The sequence below is a fragment of the Osmia lignaria genome, chromosome 10 (assembly GCF_051020975.1).
Source record: "Osmia lignaria lignaria isolate PbOS001 chromosome 10, iyOsmLign1, whole genome shotgun sequence".
In the NCBI taxonomy this organism is placed as follows: domain Eukaryota; kingdom Metazoa; phylum Arthropoda; class Insecta; order Hymenoptera; family Megachilidae; genus Osmia; species Osmia lignaria.
The window spans coordinates 12,722,570-12,738,274 of record NC_135041.1 but is presented as its reverse complement, the minus strand read 5'-3'; the positions used below and the strand labels follow the sequence as shown (position 1 = coordinate 12,738,274).

Sequence of the window (15,705 nt, the reverse complement as noted above, 5' to 3'; positions counted from 1 at the left end):
AATTATTTATTTTTTTATGCTTTATTTAGACACAGAACACGCTGAAAGTATACTATTATATAATAATTGTTCTTTATTATTTTTATATTTATTATTCTTTTATACACCACTGATCATTTCACAAATGAATAAATAAAATATAAGTGTAATTAACATAATTGAGCAAAAGCTCTCAGAAACAATCGCCCAGTCATGGATTTATTGAAATGATTTATGTTTCCAAACGATAAATGGGGTTCGTGATTAATTCCACTACTTTCATACGTGTCTGTATGTTTATCACTACGAATGTGTGAACCATATTTGTTCATCCGATTAGACTTACCTTCAAACGACTCGTATATACATATACACGCGCGCGCGGATGCATATATACAAATATAAATAAAGTATATATAATTCATATAAATATAAATATATATAATACGAATTATCGAGAAAGAAATGTGTATGGCGACACACAATTGTTAGACTATATGTCGTGGTGTCCTGATTGAATGGCAATCGTGACATTACAAATGAAACACATTTGTTACAACGCTGCAGAGATTTATTCCGATAAAAATTAGGGCTATTGATTTGAATTAAATAGATAAAAATTACCTGATTGTTCAGAAGAAATCCAAATAAATGAGGTGAAGCACAGACTCTCGCAGTTTAAAAGTTGATAGTCCTTCGGTCGTCTCCGACTAACATCGAGAATGAACGGAAATGCCCGAATGTCCTCGACTACCTCACGAATAGGCGGGTAACTTTTTTCAATTTGAATATTTCAACAGCTCTAATAAAAATCTTTGTCAGTCTCGTTGCTTTCTTATTTCCGTGTATAGATTGAAATGTAGGAATTCGACTAATTAATAAGAATACGACTCTAGCGAACTCTGTTAGAGATGTTTGCAATCGTTGGCAAACGAACTATGAAGTTGCTAACGTTTATTGTTTATTGCAAACTTCATTTAGAGTCGCAATTCGTATGGATGTGCAGTGTTGATCTCATTGTTTTTCTTTTTTCTAATTTTTAATTGCCCTTCGCTCATCTTATTGATAACCGATAGCGTAATAAAATTCGATGTCTCAGCGAAGTAATTTTGATATATTTAAAGTATTTCGAATAGTAAGAAATTTTCAAGAATTTACAATACATTCAAACAATTGTAAGACTGGAATATGGACCGTGCGGATCGTTTATGGCTGTGACACGTTCTATAATCGTATTTATTGAAAAAGAATTTGCTGCATAGTTATAAAATGTCTAAGCTTCTTTAAAATTTCTAATAATTACATTATTTTCTTATTCAAAGCAAAAAAGATAATAAAATAAAAGTGTTCAAAACTATTGAATAAATTCGCTGAGCCATCGAAAGTCGTAGTAAGTTCCTCGTTTGCCTCCGTTTAGGTCACACAAATCTACCATTTACATTCGCGGCACAAAGCATAAACACTGAGGGCGTTCGCGTGTTTACTAGGATATTTTATTCGGTTGTAGATCAGAAAAATAGAAGAGTTTACAAACGAAATTTCTACATTTAATCTTTACGCGAAGAAAGCTTTGAAATATTATACGATTACGTTTATTTTGCGACTTTTCTGCGAACATTGTTTGTATCGTTTAGCCTCCACGTACATGTACGTTTGTAAAATGCTATTGATTTATATTATTAAACTATACATACATACATACATATAACTTCGTACAAAGTGTGCCCTCGATTATGTATTCGATTCAGATTCATGTTAATTCGTCGTGAACGCCTGAGTTGAAAACTTCATTTATCTGCCAATGGAAGAAATTTAAAAAATAAACTTTCTCAATTATACATTTAACTCGAATTGCAATTTGGAAGGTATCAAATTAAATTCTTGGCACTTTAAACTTCGTCCATTTAAAAAGGAACAATAATTATATGATAAACACTGGTTGCTTAATAATATACAACGAACAATAAGACCAAAAAAGCGAAAAATTGTTGTTCGAGTAATTCAACTCTGGAGTAGGCGACAATCGAAATCGTTACATTTTCCTCTTGTCATTTACGTACACATTTCTATAGACTTAAATACTTGGTTGTTCAATATCCGAGCATCGTGCCAAAAAGAAATGAAAAAAAAAAGATAAGAAAAAAACAGTTGCTGCTTCTATTTGAAAGTATGGAAATTTACACGGGGTCCACACTATATGTCAATGAAAAGAAGAAATCGTAGGACTGTAAAAAAGCGTCGAGCACGCTAGCCTTTCCAAGGGGAAAGACGATGCAGGGGAAGGAGGCCCCTTATTCATCTTAATATTATACGTATATTTATGCCTAACTTCGAGCACGTCCTGGAACACGTGGTTCCGCGTTACGATATTTTTCCAATAACTAATAGGACTGTTTTCATTCTCCTTTTTGCAAGTTTTTATCAAAGCGAAGCCCTAACTAATTATTCGGTGATGTCAAGGTAGCAATAGAAAGAAGATTTTTGCTTGTTGTATAAGAAAGCGTGTATGTTACGTTCGCAAATGACATTAACAAGTTGCTTCGTAATAGCACAGTGAAAATCATCCCCATGGAATAGACAGTAGATAAACAGTGAACACGTTTTATATGTACTCTTAAAGTTCCTTAGAAGATATTAGAGGACATATAGCTGAGGTTGTCTTAATTGCTAGAGAATAATTAATAATAGTTGAATCGATATAATATGCGAGGATCGTTTTATTTGCATTTATCTCATTGTGGCATACTTTACAGTGACTTATTTTTATAGATAGGTTTTACGATAGAAAAATATAACGACGTTGTTTCAAATGATTTATAAAGCGTATATATTATCGATGTTCATCGATCTAACGATGATCGACTCATACGAGAACTTATTTAGAACCTGGTAGCTTTACTCGTATCATTAAATTACGGCACGAACGATTTCACTGCTACTAATTCATCAAAATCAATGAAAGTTTATATTGATTTTCTTCAATTATCTGTACTTGATTAAACAAAAATATGTATAATAAGGAGTAATGATAATTTTTCTAAAATTTTTAACTATGTAGTTAAAAAGATGAGAATTATACGGTAACAGTGAAAGCGTTAAATTTCCAAACTTCAGCATCATCGTGAAACTATTAATTATCGACTGACATTATTAGTTTCTCCTTTATCTTTGATTTCAAACTATCGTTCATGAACTAAATCGAGAATCAAATCATGTTAAAAGAAGAAAGCTATCATCGAACTCCATATACACATATATGTACATGTATACAACATAACTCATATAAACATCTCAAAACTATTCGCTTATATTTTTCTTCGATAATATTATTACTGTTTGTATCGTAGCGCACCGTGCATAATAACTCGGAACGATATCGATAATACCTGATAAATCACGCAATACCTGATGCGAAATATACATATTATACTTCTATAAAAGACGCGACAATAGATAGTTTCGAGATTGTAGCAACGCGAACGTGTTTGTGCATCGAAGAAACGTGTAATTCTTTCTATCGTTTTCGAGCGTGGACGTAATATAATAAGGAAGGAAATGTAATAAAAAAAAAAAATGAACTTATATATAGATTATTATATATCTGTACTTTATTGTGTCTTTAGTAGACGTCTCTTGCGGCTACCGTTCATCGACCGATTAAACAATTACGTAAATAAATAAAACGGATAGAAAGTACAATGGTGCTTTGGTGAATTTCCATCCGTGATCGAGATCTATACGCGTTACTGTCTGCTATTAACGAGGAAAGTTTACATACCTGATTTGCATAACAAACGCTGTGACACCTATACACCTGTTGTCACCTCCGCGTCAAGTGGCGTACTGGTGATTATCGTGCGCGCTACTTATATAGGAATGGGAAAACTTGTCGCGCGCATGCGCGTGCGCATGCGTATGATCGTTTGTGCGAACATAGATCATATTTAAATGTATCTTGGCACATTTTGCACATATAAAACAGGATAATCACTTTCATCAATTTATATATCATAGACAAGGGATGAAAGAAGCTTTTAATACGATTAAAATTTTCAGACAGCAACTAAAACGTATTGTTATCGTTTCTATATTTACAGAAGTGTATTTACACACGATTTTTATTAGCAACGTGTCTACATAAGAACCATGTAAGTATTTCCGATTACCGAGGAAGTCAAGGAGCACACTGAAGCACGTGTCGACTTTCTAGGGAAAGAGAGTAACGAGAAATGATGGAGATCTCTGGACACAGACATTCACGATCAGATAAACAAAATTCTCTTTGGAAAGAGAGAAAAATTTCTTTGTTTCATTTTTAAAAAGAATTTGATGTCCAGAGTTCATCAAAGAGATCTTTGGATATACATATATATAAATACAGAAGTCGAGTTACAGAAAAACACGCGAGTATACTGCTGCTTGTATATTACATCTTATCGACTAGTTAGCAACTAAGTGACTAGCAATCGAGGATCAAAGGACGCTTATCGATCCTTGTTCGAACTTAGCATAGAACAACTTAACGATTAGTTTTGACAGGACGAGCACCAGAGTTGACGAGTAATTATAAAGAATACAGGGTGTTTAAGAAACAGAATTCTTTGCTTACATGATAGATAATTCTCCCTTTTCTGTAAACGCCCTGTAAATCTAAGGTCTCAGCACACGAGGACCAACCAAGAGCGTAAATCGAGGCTGCGTATTAGCATTAATGATTTAGATTCAAATCATTCTATTCTGGCGCGATTGTATTGAAGCATCGCCTGGTGTTGAAGAGAAGAACTAACAATCTAATTTTAGCGCCTCTATCGGCGAAAGCTCATTTTTAGCACCAAACAGGAGATGGCGCCATTTGTTTAAGCGGTTTTTTTAAATTACAAAGATTTCAAAGCCTTCAATGAAAACATGTCGCTCTACATTTTCATTCTACCATCAGATCAAAAACAGCCTATTTATGATCTTCATAGATAATTATTGAAAAGGAGAACAGATCTTTAGATCCTATATTCTGAAAGGAATATTCAGTCACCCATTGTTTTCAAACTATTGAAAAGGGAGTAGAATACCAGTTTCATGAAATCTAAAAGAAGTTCAAGATCCAATTTCCATAAACACCAAGGAAGATTTTCAACATTCAGTGACACGTTTGCTTTCAAATTCAATGAATTTTCACGAGCTCGATAATTCCAAGTTCCCCAATTCGAAGCGGAGAAATCTCCAGAGATCCACCTTCGTATCCTGTCCTATGAATTCTTCAACTTCTCGATTCAACTTCCAAGAATCTCGAGGGAATCGCTCGTAAAATTCTAGGAACCTTACGAGCAACGAAGAAGAATCATCATCCATCTTAAAACCTTTCCAGTGACCTGAGCTCCTTGGACATAGCCTCTGCTTCCGCATCATTCTCCAGTACTTCTTCCCCATCGTTCAATTGATCTTGGCCATCGGGATCGTTTACCAAGACACTCTCCTCTCCGGTCTCCTGTGCGTCTTCCGGCGCAAGGAAGACGCTTGTTCTGTCCTTGCACTTCCTCTGATAATCAGGATTATCCGGAGCTGGTCTGTGGCAGGAATCGCAGACGGTGTCGGTGGTCGAGGTGCAGGGATGCGCTTCGTACAGTCCTGGACCGCACCTCGAGCAGATCCAACAGGGTTGGGTGCTGTGATGAGGGCTGTAGGTGCCTTGTGCGCATTTTCCGCACTCCGTGTCGCGGCCACGGGTACAACGGTTCACTACGCCCCATCCTGGACCGCATCTGCTGCAATGAGTGCCGCCTTTCTGGTGCCTGATGCGAGGCCTGGCTTCGATCACCTGGAACAAGAGCAGATGCGCTTGGTCAGAGGATGAACAGATAAATGTAGATGCCTGCCTTCGGCGTAATAGTTGGTTAGCGTTTATTGGAAAATTTTCCGTAAAGTAATAAGAGTTTCTCAGCGGGAAAAGTATAGTAAAGCAAGAAAAGCGGTAGGTGGTGATTTTTATAGGGCTATTAAGAAGTACCGTACACGATGCTTTTCCAGAACGATGTTACAAGGCAATAAAATCGCTATAAACCCAATTCTTACGGCTAATAGAAGTTATCTGGTAAGTAACGTCGTTTTTCAAGTGGCACCTTATATTGCTTCATAAAAATGATAGTTACATGCCCTTTCGTTTTTTACAACCTTCATTTGTAAAGAAAAGTTTAATTGTAAAAGATGGTTAAAAAGTTGCCGGGAGGTGATTGTAAAAATCATTTAGGATGTAATCCTAATTTGCATCTCGGTCGAATATGTTTTCCGTTGTATCTTCGATCGTGGTCCGTTACGCGACGAAAGAAAGGCGCAAGGTGTTCTCGTAGTCAGGTGTCTTTATCCTTTGGCACCTGTTCTTCGATGGTGTATATTGAATTTAGAACTAAATGGCTTCCTTTGTTTTCTTTGAGAACACGAAATTTCTAGGCTCGATAGTAATTATTCTTTAACTAAGAATAAGCTGGGCTATTCATCACCGGACTACATTGTTCTCCTTGACTACATAAGCTATGATGTCATTAGATGATTTTATTCGTTTTTGTTTCGAGATCGATAGCGAAATCAAAGATTTGATAATGAAAAGAGGTTTTGATAGGGACTAGAGATGCAGTACCATCGTCGCAGCTGGTAACAGCCGGCTGCTGGCACGCGCCAACGGTCATCGTTGCATCAGGTGCATCATTGCACCGGGCCTCGTTCGTTCGTGAAATCCTGTCCATCTTTTTCTCTCTTTCTCGTTGCTTTTATTTCCTCTTTAGCCCATCCTTTCAACGCGACTCTCCCTGGATTATCCCTGGATTGCACGCATTTCACTGATTCAATTCGTTCAGATTAATCCTTCAAAGTTGTATTTATTTCAAATTCAGGGTTTCATTTCTTAATATAGGATTAAAAATCATATACTCTCCGTTCGGAATATTAAGAAGAACCTTTTTTATTTTAATTTCCATTAACGGTACACATAATACCGTAAAGATACCCTAAGGTGTATGGGCGTAAGTAGAAGCGTCATTGTATCGGTCTCGTAATACGAGCCAGGCTCCTCACGTAAGGATGCACCCTGTCAATTTGCCGGCGAAACGAGTCCAGTGAAAAGGGTTAATAATAGCGTGCCCCTGTCTCGGGGGCAACTTATCTGACCGAGTCATCATACACGTATGACATATGCCGGTACCCCCTTCATAAAGAAACTTAGAGGTCGATCTGTCTGGGAGTCAGCTGGCCACGCAACCCTTTTCTTCTTCACCGATCATACAATATCTGCATACTCGTTATGCAGAAGTAATCTCTCTTATAATTAACTCCAGAACTGAGGGGTTTCGAGAAATTATCACAAACGACGATGAAAAAGAAATCTTAAATCTTATTAATAAAAAGTAATGTTGCTCAGCTTTGTTACCGGTCAATAGACTCGACTGGAGGGTTCTTAACTTTAATCAATAACAAAAGAGTTTGCACGGGAAGCGAGGAAATTACATCCTCGAAAGGAGGAGTCGCAGCGGTTGGAAACGACCTTTAACAATTTCCGATCGTTTTTCCAGCGTAACTACTCATCGTAAAACGTTGGGTAGACTCATGGTGAAACGCGAACCCGATAAATCCATGGAATTTGCGGCATGCTCCAAACGACCAGCTCGACTGATCATTTTTCGAAAAAGAAAAAATGAAGGAGAAGACGGTTCTTTGAAGACAAAAAGGATTGCTCGAAGGATAACAATGGCATTGTCAGAGATTTTTTAATTTTGAAATCGAAACTCTTCCACACCAAGGGTGTCGAAAATAAAAAATAAAATCGAGAGAAGAATGAGTAGAAAAAGGATGATTTACGATCGCTCGTAGATCGGTAACAACAATGACGGAAGTAACGGCGCTCATAGTGACGAGTATGAATAGAACTTCCGGCAGGACGAGCGAAGCGGAAGTAGTAATTGCGGTTGCTTTTGTATCCCTCTTTCTCTTTTTTTTTTTGTCGACGCAACTATGCCGCCGTCGCGTCGATAAATTCCAATCGAAAATCGTTCCTTCCTGGTCGACGAGTAACCCAATATCAAAGTCATCCTTCTCTTTTTAATTCTCGAAATTCTTTCCCTTTGCTTTTATAAAGTTCTCAAAATAATCTTTTAATTGATAAAGAAAATTGATAACAAACCGAAAGTTATAACTGATCAAAACTGATTCGGCGAGTTCTTTTTTATTTGCCCGATATTTCAGTGAAATCGCAAACTGCATCTCAGTGCATTTATGCAACGACGCGTGCAGCGGTGAATCGTCCGACTTTTTGTCTCCACTTTCCTGTGTCACCGTCAGCTAAAAACAACGGACAGGAAAACACAAGAATATTTTACCTCCCGCGAGGAGACTACTTTTTTCCATTAGAGAAATGGATAAATTCCACGAGCTACGTAAATAATTATACAGGGGTAGCGTTTGCTATAGAAAACGACGGTAAAAAAGAAGTACATAAGTACATAATAAAAAAGTTAGGAGTGAGGTCGGATGATCGCCAGTCTGTTTGTGAAACAGTCAAAAGCCATGGGGGGAAAGTTCAGTGTGCCGTGACAGCGCGCTTTGGCTTCGCTGTCTCCTCGGCGACCTTTTCTGTCCGCTTCCTCTTGAACACGTGCGCGAGCGCGCAACCCTTTGACCAGGTTTACGCCTGGTACGCTTGCACGGGCCGTTGCATAAATGCAACAGGCTACGACCGGCGAACGGCGAGAAGTGGTCGAAAAGTTTGCGACTGTGAAAAGTAGACTCGACGCGGTTGCTTTTCAGTCGATGTAATTTTTGCTCTTACGGCTGACACTAGAGAACCGGGAACTTAGAAGAAATATTAAATTCTTGCATTTCAATTGGGCAAATTTTAAAATATCTTCTCAGAGTGACTTCGATCTTCAGAATTTACTTTTGCTAATCCTCGAGTATACGGAAACCTTATTCGTATGAAGTTGCACAGGGATTTCCATTGGAAATTTCAAAAGTTAACCAAGCAAACATTTCCCGTTTCAGCAGAAAGAGCCACTCGCCTCGAGGGTGAAACGAATCGACGCAGCTGCGCCAGCAACGCTGATAATTATCTTCGCTCGCTGCCACCCCATTGTTCCTCGTACCGCCTCCCTATATCGTCCACCGCGTTGCCCTCTTCCCTTTTCAGGGCCCTTAGGCCCCGTGTTCCACTCGAACTGACTCCTACGCAGCTGTGGCTTCGACGGGCTATCGAAAACGAGTCGACTCGAAACTGTTCTGCTGTTATTCGCCAACGAAATAGCAACTCCCTTCTGATGAAAATTCTACGCTGCTACATATTTCACGAGATACCTGTGCAAATGTCTCATGAATCATTGTATTCGCAAATGACCAAAAGCGTTCCTATTTATCCATAAAGTTTCATTGAAACCGACGTTAGCAAATCTTGCGGTTTCCTCGATAGAGAAATACGGGTAGGAATAGAAAGAATAGCTTGGATTCTTTTCCCCAAGTTTTGTACACTAGAAATATTTAGAAGAAATATTGAAAAAAGAAATTAACTATATTTCTAAGGAATCCCTTCGCAGCACCGTGTATTAAATGGGAAACGCGTTTCTTCCAAAGCAGATATTTAATTTCAAAAGATTTTATTTAAATGAAACGTCGTTGAAAGGAGTAGCAGAAACTAGAACCGTGCATCAAGATGAGATTAAAAAATATTTTTAATTAAACAAATTCCTTCAATCTACCTCGCTGTGTTTTTATTTCCGGCAACGAGAACAGTGTCGAGAGAGGTGAAATAAATAAAGCCACTAAACCGATTGCTTTTCCACGGCTCGCGTAAGAGAGTAGAACGTATATGTATATAAAGGAGAAAAATTGAAATCCAGGTTAGTTATTTCGAAAAGGCACACAAACTTTCCCGTGTTTCGTCGTGAAAGCAGACGTCACTGAAAACCATAACGACACTCGACACGTTGCCCGAGCAACGCTTCAGAAACTCGCTTTTGCAAATCGCTTAAGCGTGCCGGAGCTCGCTAACGAGCTACCCGAAAATTAATGACTAACCTTAAGACTTAAGACGTTCGCGGCAGATAAAAAGATTCTCGTATTTAAACGTCGTTCTTTTGTATTCGAAGCGACAAACATGCCGTGGCACGTTTCGAAACAATTCCGAACAAGAAATACATCGTCCACGATTTTAATTAAATGAAACACCCGATACATCTACGAACGCAACGAAGAGAATACTATTTCCGTAATGTAACAATAACAACAACGAGGAACAGGTTGTTCGAAACGGTCTAAGCCGGCGACAGAAAAGTCGTAGATCGAGCTGTTTCACGTTCACCAGCTGCCCACCGTTTTAACTAGAGCCTTCCCGTAAGATGTTGTCAGCGAGTTATTCAGTTCACTGGGGTATTTCGTGCTTTACAAGGCTCATTAGGATGCCATGGGAACCGACCGAGTCGCTAGTTCCGCCAGTTTTCGCGAACCACGACCGACCCTTCTTCTACCCACGCATCCTCAACCTACGCGCCTTCGAGAGTGCCTCTCGTCTTCAGGGATAGCCGGCTTCCGGTTTCCAACATCTTCCCAGAATGGGAGCGTTTAATTTTACTTTCGCGAGACAAAGCTCCCTGCTGCTAGGGGAATTGAAATTGCCAAGGAAATTGATGTCTACCGTCTGCTCGATTCATCAATTTTTGTGCAGCTACCTGCATACCGGGAACAATGGAATTCTCGATGGATTCTAAAGCAAACTTATCGAACATTTATCTCTTTGAAATTCTATCCAGCATCCAGTATACAAACTTCATAATTCCATAGGGTGTAAAAGGAAAATATCCGGAAAATCGTTAGAACATCGGAAAGGCCGGACGTTTCCTGGGTGGAGTTTTTAAAAATTTCAAGCTCACCGCAGAGCTCGATTTTTATTTCATATATCCGGCAGGGTCGCGCAATCCCTAGGGTAGTTCGATCCTCCCTCTATTCGAACACTTTCCTTTCCCTCCCAACATGAATTTTCCGCAACGAAAGCGCACCCCTTTGAAAATTTCCACCCTCGTTATTAATCGATTTCTCTCTGCAGTTCGCGAATGTTAGCGATGCGCTTTGTGCATACGCGGACTGCCCGGTAGAATCCTTAAATATTAGATGGACCGACGAAACTTAACGCGATCCGCGTTCAAGAAGCTCTCAAAGTCGTGAAAGGAGCGGCGTTTATTGCATTACCAGAGAAGTAGGTTAGCCGAAGGAATGCAGTCGTGTGTCGCATCCACGAAAGTAAGTGCGTTTCGCCATTCGGTCTGCTCTGTTGATTTATTAACGCGTCCGCGATGGCCAGCTGGTCGTCGCTGACCGTTGCTGCCAATTTCGTTTAATCAGAAAATTATTTCAACGTCTTAATAGACTCGGATCATGGCAAGTGTTCCCTTGATTTTTCAACGATAGTGCATGTGCATGCATTAGGAACCAGGCCAAAAGGTCGACGTACAATGGAGATAACGTTGAGGATCGTGGCAGGGAAATTAATGAAAGCTCGGGAAACCGAGACAGAAGGGTGAAAGAAAGGCGACGTAGAAACGGAAGAGGTGAACGCGGACGGGATAAGCCCGGGGAAAGTGGAAAGCAAGTCCAACAACAACCGCGTCTAAAAGAGCACAAGGGTAGAATAAAAGGAGCTATGCGGAAACGGAATAGAATATTGCCAGAACAACAGAGCACTGGATCAAAAGACGGCCAAGAACGGGCGAAACTTTCTTTTCTTTCTTAAACAACACGTTTGAAAAGACAAAAACGTATCTCTTCCTTTAGTATGGAAAAGATATTTTCCATTTATTTAATACTGCAATTTATTTTCAATTGAATGCACCGAGGTCTAAAAGGACTTCAACGATAGAAATCAAAGTTGAAGAGATAAAGTAGTAGAATGCAAAGGGGAATCGAGTTGGAAAGATCAGACATCGGTGAAAAGTCGGAGATAGGGAAAGATAGTCGTGGGAGCTGACAAAAGGCTCCTTGTTTCTGAGAAAGCTCGTTTCCTTCTCGTGTTGGTAGCTATTCCCGCGTGTGCTAACAAAGTGCGAAGTACTGTCACTGTCCACTTGCACGCGAATTACAGGCGGAGTCGATATACTGACAGAAGAGCCGACGATCGAACATCGTGAAAAGTGTTTTAAGCCGAAAGTTATTTTCATTTCCAGAGAGTATCAAATTGATACGACGTAAATGTTATTTTCATCTCATCAAATCGTTCGAAACTCTTCAAACTTTCAGAGTACTAAAATTAACACAACCAGTATTTAGGCAAATGGACAGACGGATGAGAAAGTTAACTCCCCGATAATAAAATCTCGCATCCAGCTCTAATTACCGTCGCGGTTGGTGCAGCAAAAATTATCCATCGGTAATAGATAAAATCGGTTCTCACACGGGGCACGGGAACCGCGCTCGGAAAAGGGATCACGCCCGAAGATTTATGCAGAGAGCCCTTTACTTCAGATTCATGTACACTGGGTGTTGAAAAAGTTTCGTAGTCCTTTCTTTCCTTTTCGTTCAAAAAGAGAGGATATGCACGCAAAATGGTTCGTTATTTTATAATAAATGAGATGAAAAGGATGAGAAAGAAATCGAACAACCGACCCGAATTACAGTAGATACTTTTTCCACTTCCCTTAATTACCAGGGGTATCGAGAAAATTGCGATTGCTTAAAAGCTAAAAGGAATAAGATACTGCACCGTTTTTATCCCTCTCTTCTCTTGTTTCGAGCCGATAATCCAGCGGTTTGGGATTAATCGAAGGAAGGATCTCTTCTCTCCGGATTCAAACGCGATACCGCAATGTTTCTTTCTCGATTTCGTTTAAATATTTACTAACGGTGGGGCGTAATTGTTAAGAATTATCGTTTCCTCCGTAAAATCACTACGATCTTCCTTACGCAATTCATCCTTGTTTCGATGGTAAATTGTATCCTGCCTTGTACACGATTGATTTTAAAAAATGGTACTTCGAGTTGAAAATTTGTCGAGCTTTCTTAATGATTAAAGAAAAAAGTAGTTGAAAAGAATGTGTAAAAAAGTGAAATTTCTCTTACCTGAAGCAGAGCGATTATGCAGCAGACGCCAAGGGCGATGACGATTAATCCTCGTCCGGGAAACATTTCTCCTTTTATCTTGTTTCGTTATTTCACGCGAATGTAGACGCTTCGATCCTTTCGGCTTACAGCATCCCACGTAAACGTTCGCAGGTGCACATCGATCACGAATCGATGGTACGGTTCAAAGTCGATTTACACGGTTTACGAACCAAAGCGATCCCCTCACGTGACCTCTTCGATTCGATCGAAAAGCGCGAAACGATCACCGGCACTGTTACCAATCGTGATTAACCGGTACAATGTCGTGCGAAACTTTGAAGACACAATGTCGATGAACTCTGTACCGTTCCTCTTTGAACAGATAAAGTTTCAGCTAACTCTGAAAGAGTTGACAGGACACACCACCTTGCTTCGACGAAGGCTGAGCGTGAATTGAGGGAAGAGCAACAGTGCAGCAGCTGTTATTGTCGAACACGCGCTCGGTCACGTGGTTCATCCCTACCATTCCTTTAAAGGACCATGCAGAAGAAGTCTGGATCGTTGATTCAAAATGGTTGTTTCGAATTTTCAAATGGTCATTGACCGATGCAATTTTCATCTATATTTTTTCAAGATTGATGAACGTTTTTATTCCTGTCTAATTATTCATGCTCTTCTTTTTTCACTAGTGTCCTGTAAATATTGAAAAGTTTATAAATAAGCTCATGTACAAATAGTTTGATCATTGTTATAGCAATTGTTTATTGTACAGCATGCAGAATACTTGACATAATATATGATGCGCTAAAAAGTTTCCAGATCACCGAACGAGAAACTCGAAACCAACCTGCACGCTCCACGACTTCGCAAAAAACTCTGGATTTTTAAAGAGGTGTTTCGGAAATTTGAAGCTGCCACGCGCCATAAGTTTACATCGCATGCATTCAATGATGCACACTTATAAAGCACTCCTTGAATCTATTTACACGTTTGATAAGCGTCCTATTAGTAGCTGAGGCTCCATTACTTTCATCTGGTTATAAAATACATTTATATGGTTTTTTATCTCAAGCCAAATTCTGTATACCTATATCAAAAAACAAACATGATTATGCAACAGAAACATTGTTAATCGTATAAAAATAAAATACAAAGTATTCCTCTTAGGCACAGCAGATGTACCCCGTTACGACAGTGATTCTTGATTAATTCAACGTACCATCTAGAAGAGAATGACAGGAATTCGAGCAGCTAACGAGCGAAATATAATCCATAGAAAATATGTAGGGTGCAAAACATTGGCAGATTGAAAAATCTGTGGACCGCGAGACAGCCGGTCGAGAAATTCGAGAGGGAAACGCGCACGGTCCACGGATCGAAAGCGGACTCCTCCTCGATCTATATATCGCCGTCATCTCGTCCGAGGGCGATCGATTACCTCAGCTGCGGTAGCAGCTGACGAACCTTCTGCCGTGCCACCTTCGTCGTAAATATCCACCGGTAGATATTTTCTGTAGGACAGGTGCTTACAATCTGCTTCAGCGACAGCCGGCCTTCGTGACGATTTTGTTGCTACGCCCGAATCATCATCGAACGATTTCAATCAACATGGACCAATGAACCTATATAATTGTTTTTATTATTAGCTTCGATTATAAGATCGTTCAAGTGTATGCAGAATTAATTGCAAGTGAAAAAAGAAAGATTCTTAATGTCCTTAATAATATGGAAGTCAACGTACCTCTTGACGAACTGTTAAGTAAAAGTAATAATATTGAATAGAAACGGGAAAAGGAAGGTTGCGAAAGATTCAGTATAGCTGTTGATTCCACGATCCCTGTAGACCGATCGTTTCCCATACATAAATAACGCCTCGCCTACACCCACCGTATCCTATGCTCCCATTATATCGTATTATATCAACTACCCATTATCCAAGTAGTATTCTTGTTGCTTCATCTCGTCTCGAGATATCCTCGGCAGCAGTAGATGGACAACAGTCATGGCGGATTGTTCATCTATAAACGAAGTAAAATAAAAATTGGTAATAATGAAATTTTTTATTTTTACTTCAAGAATGAATAGAAATATGTTAACAAAATGATTGAACCTGAAAGAATTTTTGAAGAAGCAATAAGTGCCCTCTCGGAAGGAAGTAAGGAACCGGAAATGGGAACTTGAATTTGGCCCCTTTTTCTTCGTGCACAGTACCGTGAACGATCGCCCGAATTAACATTTTGATTCCGTGGGGTCGTTATAATTTATAATTGAGACCACGGGCTAATTGCAGTCAAGCGCAGGTCTACAGCAACATTGAATAATTAAGGGATCCTTCGTATCCCGGACCAACGTATTGGACAGAGTTTATGTTGGTTGATGACGAAATTAAACTTTGCTTACCTTTCTCCATAGTATTTCATTTCTTCTACTTGTTAAATGTTCTTTATCAGTAATATGTTTAAAGTAATAAAACTAATAAGAATCGATACATTACCGATTTTGATAACACAACTGTTTCAAGGTAGGACTACCAGCACCATCTAATGGTGATATATTTGGCGCGTCCCTGTTCAACGAAATGGTTCTAGGTCATATCTTTTTCTTAACTTTGTTACTTTTAATACACTAAATACATTATTTGACAAATCAACAAATCAAAGAAATCAT

At 39.1% G+C, this 15,705-nt stretch overlaps 1 protein-coding gene across 4 annotated transcripts; it reads right to left on the bottom strand.

Moving 5' to 3' along the window:
- Positions 1-10: 10 nt before the first annotated feature.
- Positions 11-15,661, bottom strand: LOC117611855 (uncharacterized). 4 transcript variants are annotated; one of them, XM_076690539.1, is made up of 7 exons: positions 15,439-15,661; positions 15,149-15,340; positions 14,780-15,056; positions 14,258-14,660; positions 13,886-14,125; positions 13,057-13,731; positions 11-5,791 (listed from the first exon to the last, which is right to left on the bottom strand). In XM_076690539.1, the coding sequence occupies exons 6-7, from the start codon at positions 13,120-13,122 to the stop codon at positions 5,327-5,329; spliced, it is 531 nt and encodes a 176-aa protein (XP_076546654.1). In that variant the 5' UTR covers positions 13,123-13,731; positions 13,886-14,125; positions 14,258-14,660; positions 14,780-15,056; positions 15,149-15,340; positions 15,439-15,661; the 3' UTR covers positions 11-5,326. The 4 variants fall into 4 exon arrangements, with proteins under 4 accessions (XP_076546654.1, XP_076546655.1, XP_076546653.1 ...); XM_076690540.1 differs by lacking the exon at positions 15,149-15,340 and having other exon boundaries at positions 736-5,791; XM_076690538.1 differs by lacking the exon at positions 15,439-15,661 and having other exon boundaries at positions 736-5,791; positions 15,149-15,429.
- Between the last annotated feature and the right edge of the window lie 44 nt (positions 15,662-15,705).

Excerpts from the sequence above, each read along its gene's own strand:
- LOC117611855 (XM_076690539.1), bottom strand. The coding sequence starts at position 13,122 with ATGTTTCCCGGACGAGGATTAATCGTCATCGCCCTTGGCGTCTGCTGC. Across the intron at positions 5,792-13,056 it reads GCATAATCGCTCTGCTTCAG|GTGATCGAAGCCAGGCCTCG; the intron begins GTAAGAGAAATT and ends CTCTTGTTCCAG.